Source organism: Mastomys coucha, unplaced genomic scaffold (assembly GCF_008632895.1).
Source record: "Mastomys coucha isolate ucsf_1 unplaced genomic scaffold, UCSF_Mcou_1 pScaffold20, whole genome shotgun sequence".
Taxonomy (NCBI): Eukaryota; Metazoa; Chordata; class Mammalia; order Rodentia; family Muridae; genus Mastomys; species Mastomys coucha.
The window spans coordinates 101,570,767-101,595,202 of record NW_022196903.1 but is presented as its reverse complement, the minus strand read 5'-3'; the positions used below and the strand labels follow the sequence as shown (position 1 = coordinate 101,595,202).

Below are 24,436 nucleotides of genomic sequence, written 5' to 3'. Positions count from 1 at the left end.
GGTGGCACAGTCATTAGGTGAGGGTAAGAATTTGGTTCATTAGCTGTGATAATTTGGAAAAGCATTCACTTCAGAGAAAGAGTAACTTGTAACGTCCTCTTTTTCAAACTTGATACAAGAGCTACAAATGTCAAGCAAAGCATTCAGTCTTAGTCTTTATTGTTTTCTTTCCTACAAGCCACCTCCCAAGTTAATTGTCTATGTCTCCCTTGAGTATATAAATACTTTTGAAATATATAAGCTGTTCTGAAACCATACTATAGTGTAAAAACATGAAATAAACAATCTTACTAATAGAGAGGCTGAGATAGGAGAAACAAGATTTCAAGACCCTTATGTTGTACACAACAAGACACTGTCACAAACAAGCTGAAAGGATATATAGATTGTACAATATTGGACCTATTTCTCCAATTACCAAATTAGAGATACCATTGGATGACAATCAACAAATTTCTAATTTCTCATATTTTTGGATTTCAACAAAAGATACTATTATGTAACAGAAATTAATTAGAAGGCAGTGGATCTGGAGATCGAGGGCAGTTGTCTAAAATAAAAGGGAAACCAAACAGAACGTAGATGGAGAATAGAAGCCAAGATTTACCTTAAAGACACCTGGAAGATCACAGTTAAAAGTTTGTCAGACCCTCTCAACCACCAACCAAGGACTGCACATGGAGGGGTCTGATTGTTCTGGCAGCACGTGTATAGTAGAGGATTGCAATTTGATCATCAATAGGAGGAGAGGAGCTCGGCCCTGTGAAAGTTTTGTGCCCCAGTGTAGGGGAATGCCAGGGCCAATAAGTGGGAGAGGGTGGGGTGGCAAGCAGGGGGAGGGGAGAGGCAACAGGGATTTGTTTTTGTTGATTTTGTTTGTTTCTTTGTTTTTTGGAGGGGAAACTGGGAATGGAGAAATTTACATGTAAATAAAGAAAATATCTAATTTTAAAAAAAAAGTTTGTCAGACTATGTTACATCTCTTTCATTTCTGCACACTGCTCACTGATGACAGTGCATGCCCATCAGTACTGAACAAACACAGAAAGCAGTAACTTCTGGGCCACTGTGAACTTGCTTCTACAGTCTCTTATCATATAAGGAAGAAAGTCTCCAATTCGCCCTTAATAATAGCTTGAATATAAAATATGTTTGTTTAAGTGCAGGGACCGGGAGATGCCTTAGTTGGGAATGTGGTTTGCCAGAGAGCATGAAGACTGGGGTGTTCAATCCCCAGGACCTACATAAAAAGTCAGGCAGGACGGAACAGATTTGTAATTCCACTGCTGAATGGAGGGGAGGTAGAGACAGAGCCCTGGTTTTATTTGGTCAAGCAAGACTCCAACACAGAAACAAAGAAAGAAACAACAACAACAAATCCACAATTCCAGCTTCTGAAGATCACCATCCAATGTTAACTTGTAGCCTTTACACACACACACATACACATAATTACACATGTGATGGACTCACATACCAACACATCCACGCACGCAAAATGAATAAAATTCATTCAAGTTCATGCATTGGTGCTTAAGTAATTCTCCTTACATGACAAAACTTGTTTTTTTAAACAAAAAATAGCCACCGTGATTTTTAGGGTCAATATGCAACATGATATATAGATTAGAAAGTAACAAAACCCAGATTGCACCTGGGTCCATAGACTGAGGTTGCCAAATTCCTTGAAATTAATGAGGTCAAGATTTATTAAACTCTTCAAATACATCTATGAACATACTGTAACACAGTCTACTGACACAGCCTTTCTAAGGATAATGGGGTGTGAGGTGGAACATCTCTCAATGGAGGAAGAAGTACTCAGTTAATTTTATTTCTAGAAGTTGTCTTTCTTAGACAACCTCACAAAAGCACAAAATTATATATTGAATATATATCAACTTTCATATATATATATACATATATATATCAACTTTCATATATGTATATATATATAAACTTTCATGTGTGTGTGTGTAATTTTTTTCAGGATCTTGACTAAGTCCCCCTTCCTCCCCTGCCCACAGGGAATGGTTATGTAAAATTTCAATACTGTCCTACAACAAAGTAACTACATAGCCATTAAAAGTGATCAGAAAACCTTTTGTTTACTTACAACAAAGTAAGAACCACAGAAATATCACTGAAATTAGAGGAAATATCTTCACCTAGAGCTTGATAGTCTTCCCATGTAGGGAGTAGAGCATACAGATGATGAAGACCCACGTTAATCTTCATCAAGTCATACTCAGAGAGCACACAGATGATGAAGACCCACGTTAATCTTCATCAAGTCATACTCAGGATCCCAGGAGCTAGTGGCTTTCACTTTTCCTGTTCAAGTTTATTTTGGAATTCTCTTCCTATAGCGCCCATTTGTGTGATTTCTGGAGCTACATCTTTTTTTGTGTCTCTGTGGCAGGTGGCTTGGATTTTTTTTTAAAGCTATGTAAATTTTTTTATGTTTTCTTTCAAGATCTTACCAAGAGCAATACCTACTATTCATTTCCCTTACACAGTAGGGTAGGGACCATTTTTTAATTTCAATGGACAAGGTATTCCATTCCCACAGTTTCTGGGCTGCTGACATGACCCTGTGCCCTAAACAAGATCAAGGTCAACTCTGATATAGTCACCTATTATTTTACTTCAGAACTAAAGCAAGCATTATTAAATCTGTATTGAAATGTCATAAAGGTAAGGTCACTGAGCTCTCAATGACGCACTAGCCAGAAAAACAGCTCCTGCCAAGCCTGAAGAAAACAATGAAGACCTGTCATTCCTCTGCTTAGCTTAACGACACGCTCAATTCGAAAAATCCAAACAGTGCACACGTGCATTTCAAGGTTACGGGCAAACTACTCTCGGGAAAGATTACTGGAGCCTTTATAACTAATGTTGTGATGTGAGGGTGAAGTTAACTCGTTGGGCCAAGAGACTTCTGGGAAATTGGTCCCTGAAGAGTCACAACCCAGCTTCTGCTGGAGAAGCAAGCACACAGAAAGCTGCCACTAGATGTCCTTCTCCTTCAGAGGGCTGTGCAAACTGCTTACTCCTGTCACAAGGATGTGGAGTGGTCTAGACAACAAAGTCCTTAAATGGCATTCATTAAAAATAACCTGACCTCTGACTCTCGGGTGCTGCCCGGTAATTGACCAAAATAAAAATGAAAACCCACTAGAGACCAGCCACCAGCCCCCAAAGGCAAGGAAGGCATTGAACAAAATACCATATTTTAATGACTGCAACCAAAAGGGGCAGAAGATTTGGGGGACAAGGGGGAGAAACTCTGACTAAGCAAGAAAGTATGAGCCACACAGAGTCAAGGGCAGCCACCACTCAAGACAGCAAAGCCATGCCAGTCCTCAGATTAGGGCAAGGAACTAGTTTCCAAATAGCATACAGATATAGTACATCTTCCATATATTTCTCTGTCTCTTGTCTCTTAAGTTTCTCTCTGTCCGTCTCTATTTCTCTCTGTCTCTGTCTCTGTCTGTCTCTCTCTCACAAACTCACTCACTCACAGAGAGAGAGTGATGAGTTAAAAGTTCCTAATCACCTTTAAGAATAGACTTTCAAAAACAAAAATGGTGTATTTTGGTCATCCAGTTGCAGGATTGAGCATCAAAAGGAAGTGCTAATGGAAAAATGCATAGATCACAGGTTGCAAATGGCACTAAAGACTCACATCTGGCTTTAGCCCAGCCATTATTCTGAGTTGCTGTGGAGCGTATGCTGTAAGCCTTAACTGAATTAGCCGCCAGCGCAGTTTGAAAATCAAAGCATTACACCCAGAAGCATAGATTTCTATCTTCCCTTGTCAAGGCAGCAGCCATGTGCAGCTCTCAATGCACCTTCCCACACAGCACAGAGGGAGGTGGCCCTGCTCCCCTCCAGACCTGCATATGCAGGAACCCCAAGAGCAGCACTGCTCTAAAGGACCCCTTTATTCTTGTAGGCTCCCTGTTGGTCAAGAGGACTATGAATCTCAACCCCTGCAGTAAAAAGCACAGGAGAAGAAAGAGTTGGAGATGTACTGCCAAGACCTCATTGATGGGGTGATCTTCATACCAGAGATGCGAAAGCAAGACAACTAAAGACACCTCGGGCATCCACAAAGATAATGCACCAGGCATCTGCACCCTAGGAGGAAGGAGAATGGAAAGACGTTCCCAACCCCTTCAACCAGAAGCCCATGTGCCCATCATAGGCTTAGGGGTTGAAGGATGCTTCTGATTGGCACAATGATTGGAGGAGGAGGAGTGGAGCAAGTGACAGACAGGCTGGTCCCCATGAAATGTCTGGCTCAATCCTATGCAACAAGCGGTCATTTCATCCCACACAATCTCATGGCTCCCTGGACATTCACCTGCATTAAAATGTACCTGCACCTTTCAGAACTCAGAACCCTACTCCACTTTATACCTCAGGAAAGGGAATAATTCTGTGTACCTCATTAGTACTATCACCAATACACTTTTACAAGTACTGTTGAATGAAGCAAAGTGCACTGTATGGTCTACTTAACAGGACCAGGAGCTGCTGGTCATCATCAAAGTCCCATCACAGACACCAGGCTTCCCACACAAGTACTTCCTACCTGTGCCAGTAAAGTCCCACAAGCCCTGATTCTCATCTCCCAGAGCAGCTATCACTACATGTTAACTTATGTGTGCGATTTATTACATAACTTATCATTTCCCTTTCTTTCTCCTTTGTCATCTATTTTTAAAAACTGATCTCTAGGAAGCCATTGCACATTTTGGAGAACTGCACAGTATTTTCTATGAAGAGGTAGCAATGGGCCTGTGGAGACTAAGCCCAATGTGGTGAGTTCTGTAAAAATGACATCATTCTTTGAGTCTTTACATAATCTCTACCCCTCCAGATCTTTGCTTCTGTTCTGCTCTGTAATCCTGGGAGATGCCTCAGACAGAGGCTTATGTGTTACTTCCCTCTTCCTCCAGGAAGCTTTCCCTGATCACTGCACCATACCCTCTTACACAGTAAAGGGTAGGTTTCTCTGTATTTCTCTTTATTAACTCTAAGGCAGCATTACCTCTTTAATCTTTATTCTGAAGAAGCTAGGAAGCTTCTACACGGTTAAGGTTCTGACACAATCCTACCTCTGGTACTTAGTACAATACTCAGTCAGCCAGTGTTGCTCAAGTGTCTCCTCTATTCCAGATACCGTGAGAGGGGCTAGGAACAAGCATGCACAAGAGAGGCGATGCCCCGTCCTTATACGGCTGCCATTTTAATGAGTGACAGATAATTAAGGAACTTATTACACATAATTGCAGACTATAATCAGCACCGAGAAGGGGATAAACAGGAAGCTAACGAGGAAAAAGCAGGCAATATCTCTATGAGGAGTGCGCGGAGAACACTCTGCTGAGAGGCCAGTGAAGCCGAGGAGAGGAAGGTGAAGGTCTTAGTTGAAGAATGCCCTGCAGAAGGATGATCCAAAAAGAAAGATCTCTGAGTGGGAAGGGCAAGAGTGAGGGCAGCTCAATAAAATAAAGTGAACAAATCCTACTATGACTAGAGGGCTGGACAGCAGTAGCTCAAGAGAGAAGTCCAGAGCCCAGGCACAGACAACCACACACATAAGAAAGAGTCTGCAGCAATGGGAGTGACTCTATTTCACACTGGCCTAAGTATGAGCTGGTAGAAGTTCAGACCCTAAGCAGTAGATCTTGCCTGGTACACAGAATCCTTATCGTGGCATTATATGCTGAATAAAGGAGCCTCTTCTCCTAACTTCAACATCATCAAATACAGATGGTTATGATACTGCCACACTTAAGCTGAAACACAGCAGACTGAGCCTGGAGACTTTTTGAGCACCCCCAGGGCTTAGGGACAGTCTTCATGTTATGACTAAGCACTAAGGAGCATCATGTCTATACGCTTCTCCCACCTACATCCCAAGTACTTAGGGTCTGTGAATCCTGGCTATAGACATGAGAGATCCAGCACGAAACCAAAGTGATACAAGCACCTGACCTCGTGCCATTTATATTCTAAGAAGGCACACAAGTGACATGGAGAAAAACAAAACAGCATGAGGAACGGAGTATTCAGTAATTCAATAATGTTACACTGGATCTATGGCGGATCCCCTTTGTGTACATCTACCAGAGCTTCGATACAGCTTAACCTCCAGGTATCAGGCACCAGAAGAATTACCTCAGAATTTTATAGGATGATTGTCTCAGAGAGGCTTAAAGACTTGCTGTGGTCACACAGAACATCACCAGCTCTGCAAACACATTTCTTACATGCCATATAATATGATAAATACAGTGATAATGGTCAAAATTTACTAACGAATGGACAAAAGTTATTAATTACATGCCTGGTGGTGCTCATAAGACATCTATGTATACTTTAGTGTGACTCTCCCAACTTCCTTTTAAGCTGGACATGACTACTGCTTCCATTTTAGGTGTCCATAAACAGAGCTGGATATTTTGACCAAGCTCATAGTCAATGAATGGCAGAGCCAAGATTCAATTCTAACCACCACTGTGCCTCAGGCCACCCCTGGAAAGTTGGGGACAGGGGGAGTGCTGCCTCCCTGCAAAATATCTCAAGATGACTGTAGTTTATCTCTCCTTAGAACCGGCTCACAGCCATATGGTACTCCAGTTCCAAGGGATCCAAAGCCCTCTGCTGGGCACTGGACACATGGTGCACAAATGTATACATAAGCAAAACACTCATACAATAACGATGATGATGAATTTTGTTTTTTCTTGTTTGGGGTTTTTTTGTTGTTGTTTGTTTTTGTTGTTGTTTTGTTTTGTTTTTTTGAGACAGGGTTTCTCTGTCTAGCCCTAGCTGTCCTGGAACTCACTCTGTAGAGCAGACTAGCCTCGAACTCAGAAATCCACCTGCCTCTGTCTCCCAAGTGCTGGGATTAAAGGCATGCACTACCAGTGCCCAGCCAGCAGACAGTGTCGGACTCTGACATAACCAGCCCTTTCCCACCCTCAGCCACCGTTCAGGTGACCACTCAGGACACCCCCATCATCGATATGCCACCTCCATACATACATGCAGTTTGTTGAGCAGGACTGCATCTGTTGTGTTGTTGGCCCCGGGCTTAGCCGCTTTCCAGAATTGTTTCTGCGCTGAGTATCGATTCATAGGACATAGCTTAAAGAGGCAGTCTAGAAGGGAAATGAAAGGCAAAAGCTGTTACTGGGCAGGCATATACAGTCAGCCTATGGGGCGGGGGGGTGGGGGGGAGCTTTCCAGTTTTACTACGGTGTTACAATATGCTACACATATTTTCACAAACTCGGGTCTTAAGATTTCATCATCGCCATGTGAAGCTACAGATGTGTACAGAAAGGTAATCAATTGTCACCAAGGCAGTTAATGGCAAAGCTGGAACCACTTGTCACAATCCAGTGCTGTTAATCTTTCTCTATAATTCATGGTAGATAACTCTAAGGCCATAGATGCCCCACTGTCTACAACAATGCAAGGATCGTTTGTCTTCCTGATATTTTAAAATGTAAAACTAATAGCCTATATATAGCTTACTTGAAGGTACCTCCTAGAGCAGAGGTCTTTCAAGTGTCATGTGCACGATGACCCTCTGTTACAGAAACATTTCGAAACCACCAAGACTCGAATTGAGACCAATAAATGTGCCCATGCCCCTTGTGAGAGGTGCATCCTAATTGCTTCCAGTTAATAAGCCTGGGTTTCTGTGACTTTATTACATTGTCTTATATAGTGTGGATGAGAGGCTTCAGGATTTCTGCAAAGACATAGATGCAATGGCTACAGTAGCTAAGCAACCGAGAAAATGAGAAAGAGGCAGACATGACCCGTATCTTACTCTCCTTGTCAGCCACTCCAAAGTAAAAAATAATGATCTGGTCAGCTCTGAGTCAACGTCACCCAGAAGGTAGAAATCATAAAGACACCTCCGTGATGTTCTGATGATGAACCTTACCCTAAGGCACTGGTAATGATCTGAGTGTGAAGTGTCAGAGACAAATTCACATTGAACATTTGGTTCCAGCAAGTGGCACTGTCTTAGGGGAGAGGGGGAGGGTGTCACAGAACCTTTGGACAAGTGGCCTAGGTGGTAGAGGCAGACCACTGGGGATAGGTCTTCTACTGTTACAGACTCATCCTGCTTCTCGAGCAAACACTCTGCACCCTGCCTGCCAAGATATGGATGGGATTCACCGCAAGCCACAGTCACCTCAGCCCAGCCATCATGCCCTTCCTGACTGATGGATGGGTAACCACTCTTTGAAATCAAAAACAAAATAAACTCCTTCCCTCTTAAACAGTTTCTCTCAGGTATTCTGTAACAACAACAAGAAGAGGAACTAAAACAAGCCCATGGACTATGCTTAGAATACAGGACAACTGTGTGGCCGTTTTGATTAACCAGGCACTACATTACTGTCTTATCTTCATCTTTCTCACTAATTTCTGTAGTTCGCTTGCTTTACAACGTACTTATTTATGCTCAGTAACACATAGATATAATTTTTTTTAAATATACATTTATTTTGAAAGGGCTATACATAAAAAGTCCAAAGGGCTGGGGGTGGGGTGTAGCTAAGTAGTAGAACATGTATATGCTTAGCTTGAAATAGTTACCAGAGTAACAACAAGAGTTAAGAAATAATTTCCTTAGGAAAATACCAATACCCCTGAAACTCATTTTGATATCCTGGATATTCAAACAGTATGATAGAGAAAGTAAAATTAATAAACTTGGAGCAAATGCCCAATTGGGAAAGACCACACCCTTAAAGCACATCAGGATAGATAAATCACCTATTCCTATCTGTTCATTAAGACAGACTCTCTTAGACCGTCTCCAAGGAATCTTTGCTGAGACTCAATGAGTTCTCCCTCTATACCGTACTTGCACATACTCCATATCATCAAGAAAAAAAACCCTTTAATTCTAGAAGCAAAAGGAACCTTCTCCATTTGATATTCTCCTCAACTCAATATTTCTATACAGTCCTAGACAGTCACAAGGTACACATGGGAATGCTGAGACTCATCTTTACCAAGAGTCTGACTTGTCTGCTGAAGGTCACTTCATTACATGTGACAACCACTCTCATTATATATGAGACGCCTTTAGAGAGCAAAAAATATGGCAAGAAACACATTGAAGATGTGGCTGCTGCTTTCTGTGCCCAATTATAAAAGGGATAAGTCACGATCACTTAGGGAATCAGTGGAAAGTGATGACATCCCTTCGAGAGGAGGTTTTCCTACCAGCAAGGTGTGTGCAAACTCTCCACCCACCTCCCGAATAAGCACAATACTGGTCAGGATTCAATGTCCTATCTTCTACACAGGATGCAGGGGGCATCTAGGCTGAGCCAAGACGACTTCTTTAAGTAAACATCCCACAGCTCAGCCCCTCCCCTGGAGCATGTCTCAGAAGCATTCTACCGAAGGATACAGCTACATCCTCAGTGACTCTCCTACCTTAGCCTCCTGGGTAAATGAGATTATATAGTTTTCTCACCAAGCCCAGCTAACCTATCACTTAAATAAATAAATAAATAAATAAATATCAGAAATATGTCCTCAGCACTGATTTTAATATGTTTATGGATTCATTGAGAATTTCATACATGAACATAATAAAGTTGATCATATTCACCCATCCCCAACTCTTCTCAGATCCTTCAATAGCCACATCCCAGCTTCACTTGAAAAGATTTTATGAGTGTCTGTATGTTCATGCATGAGTGTTTGTATATATGTGTGGGTATCCACAGAAGACAGTAGAGGGCCTCAGATCCTCTGTAGCTAAAGTTTACAGCCAGAAATTTAGGAACCAAACTCAGTGCCCTGCAAGAGCAGCAAGTGCTGGGAACTGCTAGGCCATCTTTTCAGCCATGCCCACTGCTCTCATCACCTCTGCTCTGCTTTGTTTGTGTCTGTTGGGTTTTTATGATCATGGAATCTAACTAGAAGCACTAATTTTTAACATATAACTTATTTTAAGGACCAATGTGACTAACATTTTCAATTTCCATTAATACTAAGATTTAGAAAATAAAATGGCCTACTCTTTTTTAAACCTCTAACGTATTTCACAGGCCAATAGCTTGGCATTGTACATTACCAAAACCAAAGTAACAACAACAAACAACTGGACTTAAGTTGATGTGAGGAGCAGACTGAACTCATGATGGGAAGGGATAGAGAGCAATGGGAAGTACCATCTTATACCATGTGTGCTAGGGCCAAGGCACTTAGCAAACCAGCAGGTTCTACCACACAGGCTCAAACTCAGGTAACTTGACCTAAGGGTGAGAGCAGGAACTTAAGCACTTCATGATGGAAAGCCTGCCTCACCTGGATGAAATGTAGCACTGCATTGGCTGAAGTGTATTTACAACCAACTGTCAATGTAAATATAAGAGATGCTAACACACTAGTAACAGAACCAAATTAGCCTTGCTGATTTTGCCCTGTCTTCCTGGTTGCCTAGCAACAGATCCAAAGTGAAAATTAAATTAAGTATTCAAATATACTGTTAAAGTACCCTTACTGGAATTTTGTAATTCCAAGGCTCCATGGTGCCCTTTGCTATGCGGATGGCACAGCAGAGTGAAATTAGAGTTCTGCTGGGTCCCAACATGGTGCTCAGTATAGAACCACTCAGATACAGGACACTCAGTGGTAGCATATATACATATCATCTACAAGCAGGGGAGGAGAACATGTTTGTATGCATGTATGTGTATACACACACACACATACACCCACTCACACTGTGGTTTGGTCTCACTCCAAAAATATGCCACAAGGAAAATTTTATATGATAGGTGTTATTTTAGGCTTTTGAGGAATAGACTAAATTAAGCTTTCAAAAGAAATTACTTAGGAATACTCTGAAGCCTTAGCATGTGCCACAGTGGGTTAGGAGAGAGCTCACTGTACTGAAGAGCTGGTTAAATGTTCTAGGACTGGCTGAACCAGAGAAAAGGGGGTTCAGAAATCTTCCGTGGCTTAAGTGCACTCTAAGGCTCAGCTGATGGAGGGAGCATGATGAACTGTGTAATGTGTTCACCATGCAATAAGGACTTGGGGGGCACACTTAAGAGAAAAATGAGAGTACAAGAAACCACAGACATGGCCCTAGCCAAGTGGAATCAAGTAGAAGGGAAGAAAGTAGGGTACACCTCAGAGACTACATCAAAGGATAAAGGTGGGAACCCTTGATTTCCACAGCACCCACCCCCATGGCTAGGTCCCTAAGGGGTGGGGACTAGGGGGAGAGCAGCTAGTTGTTCAACCAAGGCGACAGGTTAGTAATCCCAATGTGCTATGATTCTGGGCTCTAGAAACAATGGCTGGGAGTTGTCTGAAGGCATTTGAAGCTCTGAGCTTCTAGATGTATATTGACAAAATTAATTAGATTAGTGAAGTGCTTGCTATGTGCAGGTACTGGGTACTGAAAATAGAACTAGACACAGCAGCTTCTCAAAACAGCATCAGTGACAGAGGCAAACCAGTCAAACAGACAAGTTAAATCACAGCAAATTCACAGTGCTTGAGAATTAGATGAAGCAATTAACATGTAATGTTAAACAATTCAGTAGCTTTCCTGTTAGTCTTTGCTATGTGACTGGTACAGTGGGGGCAAGAATTAGAAGTAAGAACTGCCTTTGGACACAATCAGGATGTGTGGAGAAGCAGAGATTCCCAAAGGCCATCAGAAAAGTGTCTCCAGAACTAGGGCATCTGAAAGGTAGACCTGAAGGGCAGAAAGGGAATGTGATGGTCAATCTCAAATGCTAACTTGATGGAATCACCTAGGAGACAAAGCCAGGGTGTGTCTAGGAAGGAGTTTCTATGTACAGAGATCCTGGGCTGAATACAACTGAGAAAGTTCTGTTTTCTGGCTGCTGATGCAACAATGACTACCCATCACACCTTCCTCACCATGATGGACTGAACCTCAAACATGTGTCACAATAAGTCCTTCCTTTCCTAAATTGTTCCTCTTTGGTACTTTGTCGTAACTGTGAGGAAAGTAATTAGCACAGGAGGAGACAGCCTGGGGGGTAGGGGGAGTGTTCCAAGCAGACAGCATGGAAAATACATTAAAAGAACAGGAAAGAGGGTACCTGGAGTGATGTCTCAGTGGGTAAGACCATTTGTTGTGCCTGAGTTAGACTCTCCAGTACCTATATTTAAAGGCAACACAGCTAGGTATGCCTATAACCCCAGCTTGGACCAGTGAGGAAAAGTAGATCTAGAAGCACCCACACTCTCAGAGCACGTAACACACACACACACACACACACACACACACACACACACACACACACACACTAAAAACAAGAAGCTGATACATAGAGGACAACACTGAGTTATAGGAGTTTGGCTCTAGAAGCAAGCAAAAGCTACAGCATGCAGGGCATTGGAGGCCTGGGGTCTGGGGCATCTGAGTCTTAGAAGAGCAGTGGGAAGCCACAGAGGGCCTTAAGCAAATACGGAAGAGCTTGGGAGCTTTCTTTTCTTTTCTTTTTTGTAAATTTATTTTTCAATTGCTAGTTTTCATTATATGTACTCATGTGTGCCTGTGTGGGGTATGAGCATGTGTATGCATGCGCCTGAGATGGCCAGAAGAGAGCATCAGGTCTCCTCCAGTCATAAGTGGGTATGACCAGCCAGGTAGGAACTTGGCTTCTCTGCAAGGGCAATGTGCCCTCTTAAGCACGGGGCATATCTCCAGCTCCTAAGGAAGAGTTCTTACATACATACCATTGAGCCTAGTGAGAAAGCAGAAATTAGGCAGAGGCAAGTATTGGGGAGAAGAGTAGAAACCAAGGATTTTATTTGGTCTATATCAAGATTGGAATGTTCATAAAATATCCAAGTGGAAATGCCGAGTCATGAGTAAGTCAACCAGCAACTAGAAGATGGAAAATGCCAAACAGAAGCCTAAGGCTGTCAGCAAACAAAGGCACAGAGGAACGATGAAAGCGGGGGAAGGCAAGGAAGTCAGGTTTGAAATCCATTACAGCTACCCATCAGAAACTAGGGACATCACAGCCTCTCCACTGAAATCAAGAAAATACATTGAGACTTGAGATTTATACAACCTTGGCCTTGATTAACGATTTTCACACAGACAGAATAAAGCACTTTACTTCCCACCTCCAGAAAATAAAAGTGAAGGAAAATTTAAATTCAATATCATCTTCTATGAATCTAAAACGTATCTCCGTCAGTTACAATGAAGATGGAAAGAGGAGGAGGGTAGAAGTAGACGGATGGCGTGAAGTGAAGCCCGTGTTTCTGCAGAGGAAAACAAGAGGCAGTAGAGTGAGTTTGTAGAACTCCAGCAAGGCTCAGGAGCTGGAGGCTGCAGACACGGAGCACGGTACAAGTTAGGTCAGAGAATGTAGATAGAAAAAGGCCATTAGACCTTGCACGGCACTGCCATTACCACCTAGCACTAAGCACCTCGTGCACCATGCACTCATACTAAGGACAACCCAGGCTTTCCTGGGAGTGGTGAGGGGCTTATCTGTGAGGTGGGCTGGCAGGTAGGGGTTGGCACAGAGGCTCAGAAGCCCCGGACACCAACTACAGTGAAGGGTTAAGAGATAGAGATGGAAATAAATGAATCAAATACAAATGTACAAGGATACAAGGGTGAGGTATAGGAGCCCATAGCCAGGGCCCTTCTTCCCAGGTGGGACTCTAGAACAGGAAATGCCAATCATGGATTCCTGGGCCAACTGTGGTCAATTTCAGCCCACCGTGTATGGCTCACAAGCTCAGAAGAGTTTCACATTTTCCCATAACTGGAAGCAAAACACATGGTAGTTTATACCATAAAATTATGTCAAATTCAAAGTTCACTGTTCATAGAGAAGATGAATGACTCTCATCAATAAAAAAACATTTTAGAAACATTTGTTCTCTTGTTATATAATATCCTGAGTTCTGCCTACTGAACTGAAAAGCATAAAACATTTCCTGTCTCAAGGTTGGCAAGAAGGCTAAGTGGGTAAAGGCATTTGCCTTACAAATCTATTGACCTGAGTCCATGGGTAGGAGAGATTCAACTCCTGGGCATTATCCCCTGACCTCCACACTCACAATAAATAAATGAAGCAGTAAAGTAGTAAATATGCTACTTTATTACTTTAAAAAATATTTCCTGCCTTATCCTTTCCTGGAAATGTATGCTGACCTTAGACCTGAGGCTCCTTCTGAGAAGATATGTAAAGCTCCAGAGAGATGCCTTACCTGTAGTCTCTCATGAGAAAGATGTCTTGCTATTTAATACTTTGTGAGTGAAAGTAACCATTCATAAGCCCTACCAACTCATGTGCCCCCATTTCTACAGGCTACTCAATTAGCTCCCTCTGGCTCCCCTCTTCCTAGCTTATCTACAGAGACAACCAAGATCAGCAGACATTGAGTTACCTCCCTCCTGATGCTACACAGAGGGATTTGACAACTGACAAAAGCAACCAAGGAAACAGAGAAAACAAAGATGGGAGAAAGCAATGGCAGTCAACCTCCTCACTGGGATTTATCATCCTAAATATGCATGAGGCCTCACCCTGTGACAACGGGAAGGAATTCAAAATGAGGAACTTGCCATACAATGACAATGCAGTTTTTAAACACAGGAAGTTTTGAAAACTAGGTTAAGAGACTTTCTTCAAAAGTAAAAGTGGAGAGGACGAAGAGAAAAGGAACTAGCAGATAAAACCCACAGCTCTGACACCTGAAGATTTCAGAACAAGACACTGAGAGTGCAGAAATCATCGCAGAAAACATTCCGGAACTGGAGAAGACTTTCTAGGTTGGAAAAAACCTCACCTCACTCCTACATATGGTTAGAATCTAGAATTTTCACATATGGTGAGAATTTTTTAGACTAATGGGGAAAAGGAGAAGATAGTTGAGTCTTTTAATAGAAGTGGGAGAGCCATCAACTCTCAAACAATAACATTAATAATAATAATAATAATAATAATAATAATAATAATAATAATACCATCAAACATTTCATATGAACTATCCTGGGATTCCAACACAACACTGGCATCAAACTACTGACTTACAATGATTTTCAACCTAGGATTCTGACTATACTAAATAACCAAGAAGGCTTGAGAGCCAAGTCTCCCTCCAGTCAGGAAGGTGCTGGATACACTCTACCCAAAGGTGGAGAAGATGTTTTCTGTATCTATCTATCTGTGTGGAGGTACAAGCACATGAGTGCAGGTACCCGCAAGGGCCAGGAGAGCTACTGAGTTGTTCACTCCGTCGTCCTGGGATTTTACTTTCCCTGACAAGGAAATGTACAGGAAATGATCTAGAGGGCAGCAAAGAGCACTGGCTCTCAGTACACTAGCTGGGAAGCAACCCAATGCTTGCACCTATCATCAGCGATCTCATGAGGCAAAGCCACTAAAACAGTGTTCAGCTGAGCCTGGGAAGAAGCAGTGCCCTCTCCCTCAGGGCCTGCCTACAGTTACAAGGACCTAAGGTTGAGTGGATTTGATTCACTTAGTGCCCCATCCACTGGCTGGGTCAAATTAAACATAGACTCTTCTAGAATTTTTAATCCTTAAAAACTAACTCATGTGACCAACAAGATAAGTGCCCAACAAGCTACCACTGCTTAAAGGGCTAGAGAATTGACTCTGTTGGTATAGTGACCTGGAACCCATGTTTTAGCAGGTACAGCAGCCTGAGCCTGCAATGCCAGAGCAGGGTATGGTGTCAGGAGCATGAAGAAGGTACATTCCTGGAGTTTGCTAGTCAGCTACCCTATCCAAAATGGTGGGTATCTGGTGTGGTAAGAGACCGTGTCTCAACAACAACAACAACAACAACAACAACAACAAATTGGAGAACAATTGAGAAAAGATATTTGACATCAACTTCTGAACTCTGTGGGCAAACACTCCCCTTTATACACATACTCACAAAATGGAAAAATGGAAAAAAAAATCCTCTTCATTTATCCAGTATATACAAATGGACTTTTATCTCTAGAGTGAGAGTGTGTGTGTGTGTGTGTGTGTGTGTGAGAGAGAGAGAGAGAGAGAGAGAGAGAGAGAGAGAGAGAGAAATAAGAAACAAATAATATCTGCTGATCATTTATAGCTTTTTTCTTTCTGAAAAGAATAAAAGCCAGCAGAATAAGTTTCAGAAGGTTTATGAGTGTCAGTTCCTCACCAAGGTAATTTCTTACCACTAAAGTATCAATGAAACAGAAATACGAAATACCACATACTTAAGAACCATCCCATCTCAACTTTCTACATGATTAGTACAGAGAGGAGGGTTCGTCTTCCTGATGAGTCTGCTGCTCATGCATTCAGTAAACATGGGGCAAACAAATCAATAGGAAGATGGGCAAGATCAAAGGGCACCCTCAAACAGCAGTTCACAAAATTATGTCCAACAAATGCCTCTCAGTGAACAAGTCATGAACTCCAGGTCACTGTAAGCGGAAGCTGGTTAGACACTGTTGTGTCTACTGAATTCAAATCACATTTCCCAAGCTGTGGCAGAAGCCTTTGAAGTTAAGTGACATTTTCCAATTGGGACTGCCAAGCAAACCTGGGTATTAACCTGTCGGCAAAAGGGATAAACATTGTCATTAGGAGATGAAGGACAACGAAGTACTGCTTTTCCATTTGAGACACCCAGACATCTTCTCCAAATAGAAAACTCAAGATGATACACGTAGGGTCGATGCTTTCCTTTTTTGCCACCTTTCCTGTGTTAGGACAATCTTTCATACATCTTCTGGAACTGGAAGTGTAAGAAAGGACTCCTTTTCTGGCCTCTAGCTGAGAATTCAGTTTTGGTTTGGTTTGGTTTGGTTTGTTTTTTTATACAAAGATTACTTCATTTAGATTGGCACTGGCCCAGAGAAGGGCAGCTACCAACCAGCTGAAACAGCAACTCTACCCATTGCAGAAGACGAAAGGGACCAGAAATCCTTTCTAACCAGCAGAACACAGGCACCTGCCTATACTTGTGTAGTGAGATGCTGTAACCTGGCCTCTGCACCAGAGGAGATGTCTGCAAGAATATCAGGTTCCCTACTGAGGAGCACCTGAAGTAGCGAGGTCACATGACCAAGGGCAGCACAGAGTCCCATCAAGAAAGAGTAGGAATGGAGTTACAGGACCACAGGCAGTATCCCCTTCCCAAGGGTTCTTATCACAAATCTGGCAGAAATATCACAACTTCATAGCACTCAAAGCTGACTCCAGCCTCTACACAGAATGTGCAGGCTAGCCAAGATTCTTACTTTTCAGCCGATGTTAGTAATTTTTATTGTTTGCAATAAAAGAGAGTCCTAGGTGACTTGTAAATGACAAAACATTTTTCACTGACACCAAAGAGAATGCCAACTGTTGCTGCTGCTGCTGCTGCTGCTGCTGCTGCTCAGGTTCTACCTGTCTCCGCTGCTCACTGCCTGATCAATCTTCTCCAGATAACTAAACTTTTCCCAATCTTCCCGTTTCCCTTCAGTGGCACAGATCATCCCTTGGAGATTGCAAAGCCTCTCTAGTCATATAAAAGCTTCCATTCAATGTCTTGTAATTAACCGGAAATAAAGATCTGTGCATCCTCCAATGTTCAGGAGTATTGCCTGCTCTATTGCATACATTTTGTATCATTTTGGGGAAATTATCTACACATTTGAGTTTCTTATCTTCACGGGGAATAGCCACAAGCGTAAATCACAAGTTAACTTTCAGTATGAAATTGACTACTTCCCTTCAAGTCTTCTGAGCAGATCCTAACACAGTGATGAGTCAATTAAATACCATTGCTATGACACAGTGGGCAGGCAAACGGCACAGTCACACAACACAGAGAGGCGGGGAGGCCATGCTGCCCTAAAAAAGCAAGCCGGTGTCGCACAGAACAGCAGGGATGGATTTCACAAATGTTATTTTATTTTGAGAGAAAGGTCACAAAGTAGTGATAACAAAAATGAGTCTGTTGACACAGAATGGACCCATTTATATAAAGTTCCTGACAGCATCAAAACAGCAGTCATCTTTGTCGGGGAGTGGGATGATGGTTGGGAGAGATCAGATGCTTTTTAGGGAACCAGTAATTCTGTGTCTATTCAAGCATGGGAATGAAATGAGTAGGTAAAATTTAATCAGTGATACATTTAATGCCTGTGCATACATATGTGTAAATAGATGGATGTATATATACATACATATATTTTAAAAACCTAAAACAATGAATTTTTTATGGTTTCATGAAAAAGAAGATCTTGCTAATAAGGAAAAGGAAGAAGAAAAACAAAATTTCCCTTCATGAAAAAGGTCAAAAGTGTCTGATTTCTATCACTAGAAAAATATGCTTTGTTTGGTCAGGGTTCAGGGTTGCGAGTGGGAAGGGGAGGGGAGAGGGAGAGAGGTGACATCACCAACTTCCCCTATGGCTTCAGTCATCTGTGTCACCAACAGGACAGACACTCAGGCAATGCAGTTTTCCTGGCCTGATCCCTAGTGGCCCAGGGGGCCTACACAGAGCACAGGCAGGCTTTTCTGGGTGGCCAATTCTACCCAAACAGCTGGAATTGAAAGCAACTTCAAGATATCCTCTCTAACCAAATAACAATGTCTGGAAATGACTTCAAATTACTCAGGTCAATGAAGCAAGGTGCTGGCTCATCACTGTTGAAGGTTGGTGTTGCATGTATGAAGGCCCCAGTATACTGTTCTCCAGTCTACAGGATTTACTCTTTGTTTAACATAAAGTCTTGAAAAATCACCTTTGAAATTTACTTTCAGGCTTACGCTTTTTAACCAAACCCAATGAATTTACTCAGTACAAGGAGGTTTTTGTTTGTTTGTTTTGTTTTTAAGTTGTAATTGAACATAAAGGGAATAACAGAAGACAAGTCTTCCATGTGGAAAAAAGAGAAATGCTAGATGGATCTATCCAATAAAAAAAAAAAATCTAACACATGGAGACTCGGGGGAGGAGTGAGAAAAGTCAGATTTGTGATACAAACAGCACTGTAGACTTTGGGGCGAAAACACTTGCTGTACTGAACTCACTTCACCTCTCAGAGTCAAAAGCAAAAAAAAAAAAAAAAAATCTCACTGTACCAGGCCTGGTGTTTCAAAAACTGCAGCCCTAGCCATGACAGTTTATAGCCACAAAAAGGCCTTCCGAAGGCTTAAGGCAGCCTGGCATGAGAGGAGTTACATAAGTTACTGGGCTGGCCATCCCCAAAGTCTCCTGGAAAAGTACTTTTTCACCAGAAAGTTCCACTACACAAACGGAAAGTAGGTTGTTCCTGCCCCAGCGATGCGATGTGCCTTTCACTCAAAGTCAGTAAAACCTGGTTGCAGGCATCATGGGAAGCCTTCAGAGTAGATCACAGAGACTCCAGGCCAAGATGCAAAAGAAAGCTAGAGAAAGCCTCTGAGGCGCTTTGCAGGTACAAGCCGCTGGCAGGGAAGGAAGATCAGTGCGTAACACACAAAAACATGAGAAGCCAGAGGAATCAGTTGCTTGAGAGCCAGGCCAGTAGCCCCACGGATTATTTCCTCATCTGTGCTGTGGGCTACTGACTAGGAATAGGAAAGCAACCAATCTTTTCTTAACACCTGTGTACACAAAGGATAAGGCTACAGGTCAGGCGAGCGAGCAGAGCTGTCACACACGGCTTTGCCTCATTTCTCCACTGGAAGAGAACAAGAATGTCCACCCCAGCACTCCCAGTGAGCTCCTGTCAGGCGAGTGTGGGGCCAGGTCCTCACCGTTTAGAAAATATTATTTTACTTAGCATTCAAACTCATCAGCTTCACTGTGGTATTTAAAGACAAACAGATCGCTGGGCTTTGTATCCATTTCATCATCCTTTCTTCCCATCTCACTGTTTTCTTCTCCCAAGCCACCCCTTCCTACTTTCGCATCACATGGATAGTTAGATTTAAATATGTGTTCTACACATAAAGAAAAGATGGCTTTGCTCGACACAACGACCTGCAGATCCAACCATTTCCCTGCAGATGTACTGCATTCTTACTAGTATGTGTACCACACTTTATCTAGTCATCTAGTGTTGAGCCTTTATGCTGGGTCCATATCTGATCCACTGGAACCAGCACATCAAAATCCGTGTCTCTCCAAGGATCTTGGTGGCATGCTGGCTTAGATTCCTTTAGGTACGCACCCAGGAGTGGAACAGCTGAATCACAGGGTAGTCCTATTTTTAGCTCTTGAAGGAACCTCTAGACTGATTTCCATAGTGATTGCAGCAGAAGTTACATTCCCACCAGTGGTAAATAAGGGCTCCTTTCCCCCACATCCTCACCAACATTTGTCATTAGCTTTCTTGATAGACATTCTGACCAGGGAATCCAAATATAGTTTAAATTTATTTTTCCCTTATGGCTATGAAGGTTGAACTTTTTTAATACAGCTGTTAACGATTCATATGCCTTCCTTTGATGCCTGTTCAATTCATTTGCCCATTTATTGACTAGATATTTTTTCAAGCATTTAAACCTTTTACTTTGTTATATGTTCTAGGTATTGATCTCCAACTGTACATATCACATGCACAGTTCGCAAAGATTTTTTCGAAGCCTGTATGCTTGCCTCCTGACTCTACCGCTTCTTCTACTGTGCCAAAGCCGTTTAATTCCATGCAATCCCATTGGAATTATCTCCTGAACTACTATTGGAGTCATTTCCAGAAATGTCCTGTCTCAACTTACAACTTCAAGTGTTCTCCCCCCTCTGATGGTTCTAGAGTTCCTGATGTCATATTAAGGTTGTGGATCCATTTTGAACCTGAAGGGTGAGAGACAGGGACCTAGTTTTATTTCCCTACATGTAGATATGCAGATTGCACAGTACCACGTTTGACATTTGCACATATTAAACCTACCATCAGTGAAGCCCCTAACCCTAACTCTATGCCTAGCTAAGCAGAAACTATTAAATTGGGGCTCACTTTACAGACATCAAATGTCTGCCCTGAAGATGAAAACTGTTTTCTTAATTTCTTTCATGACCTATGCTTCATATGCTTACACTTTATTTTTAGCCTAGCAAACACAACCCACTACTAAACTGCCTTTTAAAAATTCAAAATATCTGCCAAGAAGAATGACTGCCAAAATCCTCAAGAGAACCTGCCACCAAGGTTTAGTATAGTCCCTGCCTCAGATAGTGGCGTATAACCACAAAGTCTCAAGAAGAGACCACAAGTGATTCTAACACACAAATGATGTGCCTTGAAGAACAAGAGTTTCTCAATGCTGTACGTATTTGGGGCACCATTTATAACTCCTTATAGGTGAGGACTGCTTTAAAGGACGCTGCCATGATTTAGAGACGGTTATCTCACAAAGAATCACAATGTAGAATCTTGGTTCCTAGTGTAAAGGTTGTGGTGAGGTCATGGGGCTTATGATAGTTAATCTTTACTGTCAAGTGGATTCAGAATCACCATGGAAACACGCCCCTGGATGTGCCTATGAGGGTGTTCCCAGAAAGGCTTAATTGTGGAGGGAAAAGACCTACCCTAAATGTGGGTGGCACTATCCTACAGACTGAGATTCAGACTGAATAAATCAGGGGAAATGAGCTAAGCAGCAGCATGCATCTGTCTACTCCCTGGTTCTGTTCTGTTGTCTTCCTGTTCTGATGCCGTGCCTTTACCAACGTGATGGACTGAAAACATAAAGCATGAGCCAAAATAAACCTCTCCTTCTTTAAGTTCCTTTGTCAGGGGTTTTGTTAGAGCAATGAGAAATGGAGCTAATCTAGGACTCCGGTCTCCATTCACCAAATAGTTGAATGTTATCTTTTGGGAGTGGATCAAGTCTGGTAGATTCAATTAGTTCTGTCAAGGAAGGCTGTTACAGAGTGAGTCTGGCTCTTCTGCAGTCTCCTGTTCTCTCGCCCTTCCAAGTACCAGTTCTGCACAGGATATTGAGCCTTTATAGACACTAGAATCATGAGCCAAATAAGCCTTTTACCTCATGAGCTATCCAATCTCAGGGATTTTGATACAGCAATCTAGAAGACTAGAAGAGGTGCTAAGCATCATCCTTGGGCTTTCAACTGTAGTTGTCAATTGCACTCTACCCCTGTAGTAGTTGGCCAAATGTCCTCAAAGGGATGAAATCACTTCCCATGAGAATTATAAAATGAAGCTTTCCTCCCTGCCTTTTCAATGAACCAATGTCCTCCAGCTATAAAGGAGAAAGTGACTGATGAAGACAAGACCAGGGGCATAGGATATGACCTTTAGAATGATGTCTCAGAAGTATCGTGAAATCCAACGTAATGAATGTAATTCACTTTCTAAAATTTCCTCCCTTGTCTAAAACCCTCTAGGGGTGTGTTAGTCACTGGGGCAGCTTTCAAAGCAATGCAGTTCTCTGGCCCATCATTTGGGAAGTTGGATCATGAAGAATGTTCTCCACCCATCTTTCCATGGTGGTCACCATTGGGAGCAAATCTTAAGATTTTACACCACATGTCCTGTCATATACTAGATTGTAACAGGGTAGATGGAATGGGCCTAGGAACCTTCATTTCTCATAAGTTCTCCTGGTGACTCTAGTCCAAGAGGCCCCAGCACACTGAGAAACACTCAATGCACAGGTTAGCTGAGTTTTCAAAATACAGCGCTTCTCAGACTGCAGGCAGCTTGCCTGGAGATCCTGTTAAAGTGTGATCTTTGATGTAGGCTCAGGGGAGCCCAGGCACCTATATTCCTAACAAGCTCCTAGTCTAAGACTCACTAAAGAACAAAACTGCCACAGACTTGAGTCACTAAGTCACTACCAGCAATCAGGGTAGATCTCCTGGTCCAAGGACATCTTAAATAGCTTGTCAGTGCAAATGAACAGATGCCTTGAACACTACTATTACCCGCTGTAGAAAGAAATTCAGCCACATGTTTCAGGCCTTCATTTGTCTTTCCTGTTCCATTTATTTAAAATGTACCCCCTCCATGAACACACCACTCTGTTCCTCTCCTTGTCATTACGATTCTCAAGTATGTGCCATGTATCACCCTCCTGGGCCTTTACCAAGTAGGCCCTCTCTCTTGTAGAAACTGTATTCCACGACACCTTACCCACATCAGTACCATTACATGCCAAGGACTATCTTCACCCATCAATAGTCTGAACTCGCCTCAAAGTCAAGTTCTCCAGGCTCCAGAGATGACTTTCCTGTCCTACACCCTCCCATCACTCCAGCCTCCAGGACATCAATAGACTTTTTACTCTAGAACTCTTTATAATTAAAACATATGTACGGTTATGTTAGATGTTAAAAACATATCTGATACAATCAGAAAACATCTTTGACTTTCACCTTCCACTGTTGTTTTAAACCTTACCATGCCTCTGGTGACAGAAAAGAGTTGCTAAGGAACCAACTCAAGACATTACCAGTCTCTGATCCCATGAGCAATCAATGCTCCAGTACAGTCTGAAGCTAAGACTCTACTACCTGCCTCCTGCACTCTTTCCTTTCTTATTATTTCCCTCTATTATCCTGAGCTCATTCCTATGTTCCCTCCTGATTCCATCTGCATTGTACAACAAACTGAGCCACAAGAAGAAGAAAGGTTAAAGAGTCAAGCTGCTTTCACCCTTCTGGTCCTGAGGCCAGGAGATTAAGAAATAAAGGCTAACTTCTTCATTCACAGATACACCTTCCTAGATTTTTATTCGGAAAGACTTGAAAACTTATAGGAAGCTTACAAGGGAAAAAAAAAAAGCAGTAAACCCAGCACCAGCCTTTCAACACTTTACTCTTAGTGCATACGCATATGTGTGTGCGCTGGGTTACAATGGGAGGGAGTTTGCTTATCGTGCATAAGGCCCTAGCTTTGATCTTTAACATATACAGATACATGCACATATACAGATATGTACAGAGTAATCTCCTATATACATGAAATGGTTTCCAGAATCTCACAGGGAGTTGTATACATCATGCCTTTATTATATTTAATGTAAGATATATGTATTCCTGGACAGTTATTAGTTCCACCAAATTTAATGTTAATGGTATATGTTTATGCTACCTATGGTTTATATTCCCATTTTGTCATTTAACTCAATGTTTTCCCAGCACTCTTTCTGACCTCCAGTTCAAGATCCAACTGAAGATCAGTACTGCACTTAGATACGATCTTTTGACAGTTATTTTTTGTCCAGACTTAGAACAAAAAAAGGAAGGGGAAAAAAAAAAAGAGAATGTTCCTCATATGGGTTTATCTGATGTTTCCTTGTGGTGAGATTCCAGCTGGAATAATACATACAGGATGTGGTATCCTTCGCAGGGCCGCCCATCTGAAGACTCACAGTGTCCATCTGCTCTCACTGGCACTTCCACGGGGCATCTTGGTGAT

At 42.2% G+C, this 24,436-nt stretch overlaps 1 protein-coding gene across 20 annotated transcripts in view; it reads right to left on the bottom strand.

Annotated features, from left to right (window-relative positions):
• Positions 1-24,436, bottom strand: part of Itpr1 (inositol 1,4,5-trisphosphate receptor type 1) — a 335,636-nt gene that overhangs the window by 203,029 nt on the left and 108,171 nt on the right. For all 20 annotated transcript variants that reach the window (XM_031382803.1, XM_031382806.1, XM_031382804.1 and 17 more), the window contains exon 5: positions 7,063-7,178. In XM_031382803.1, coding sequence (XP_031238663.1) covers positions 7,063-7,178 — 116 coding nt within the window. The remainder of the gene's footprint in view (positions 1-7,062; positions 7,179-24,436) is intronic.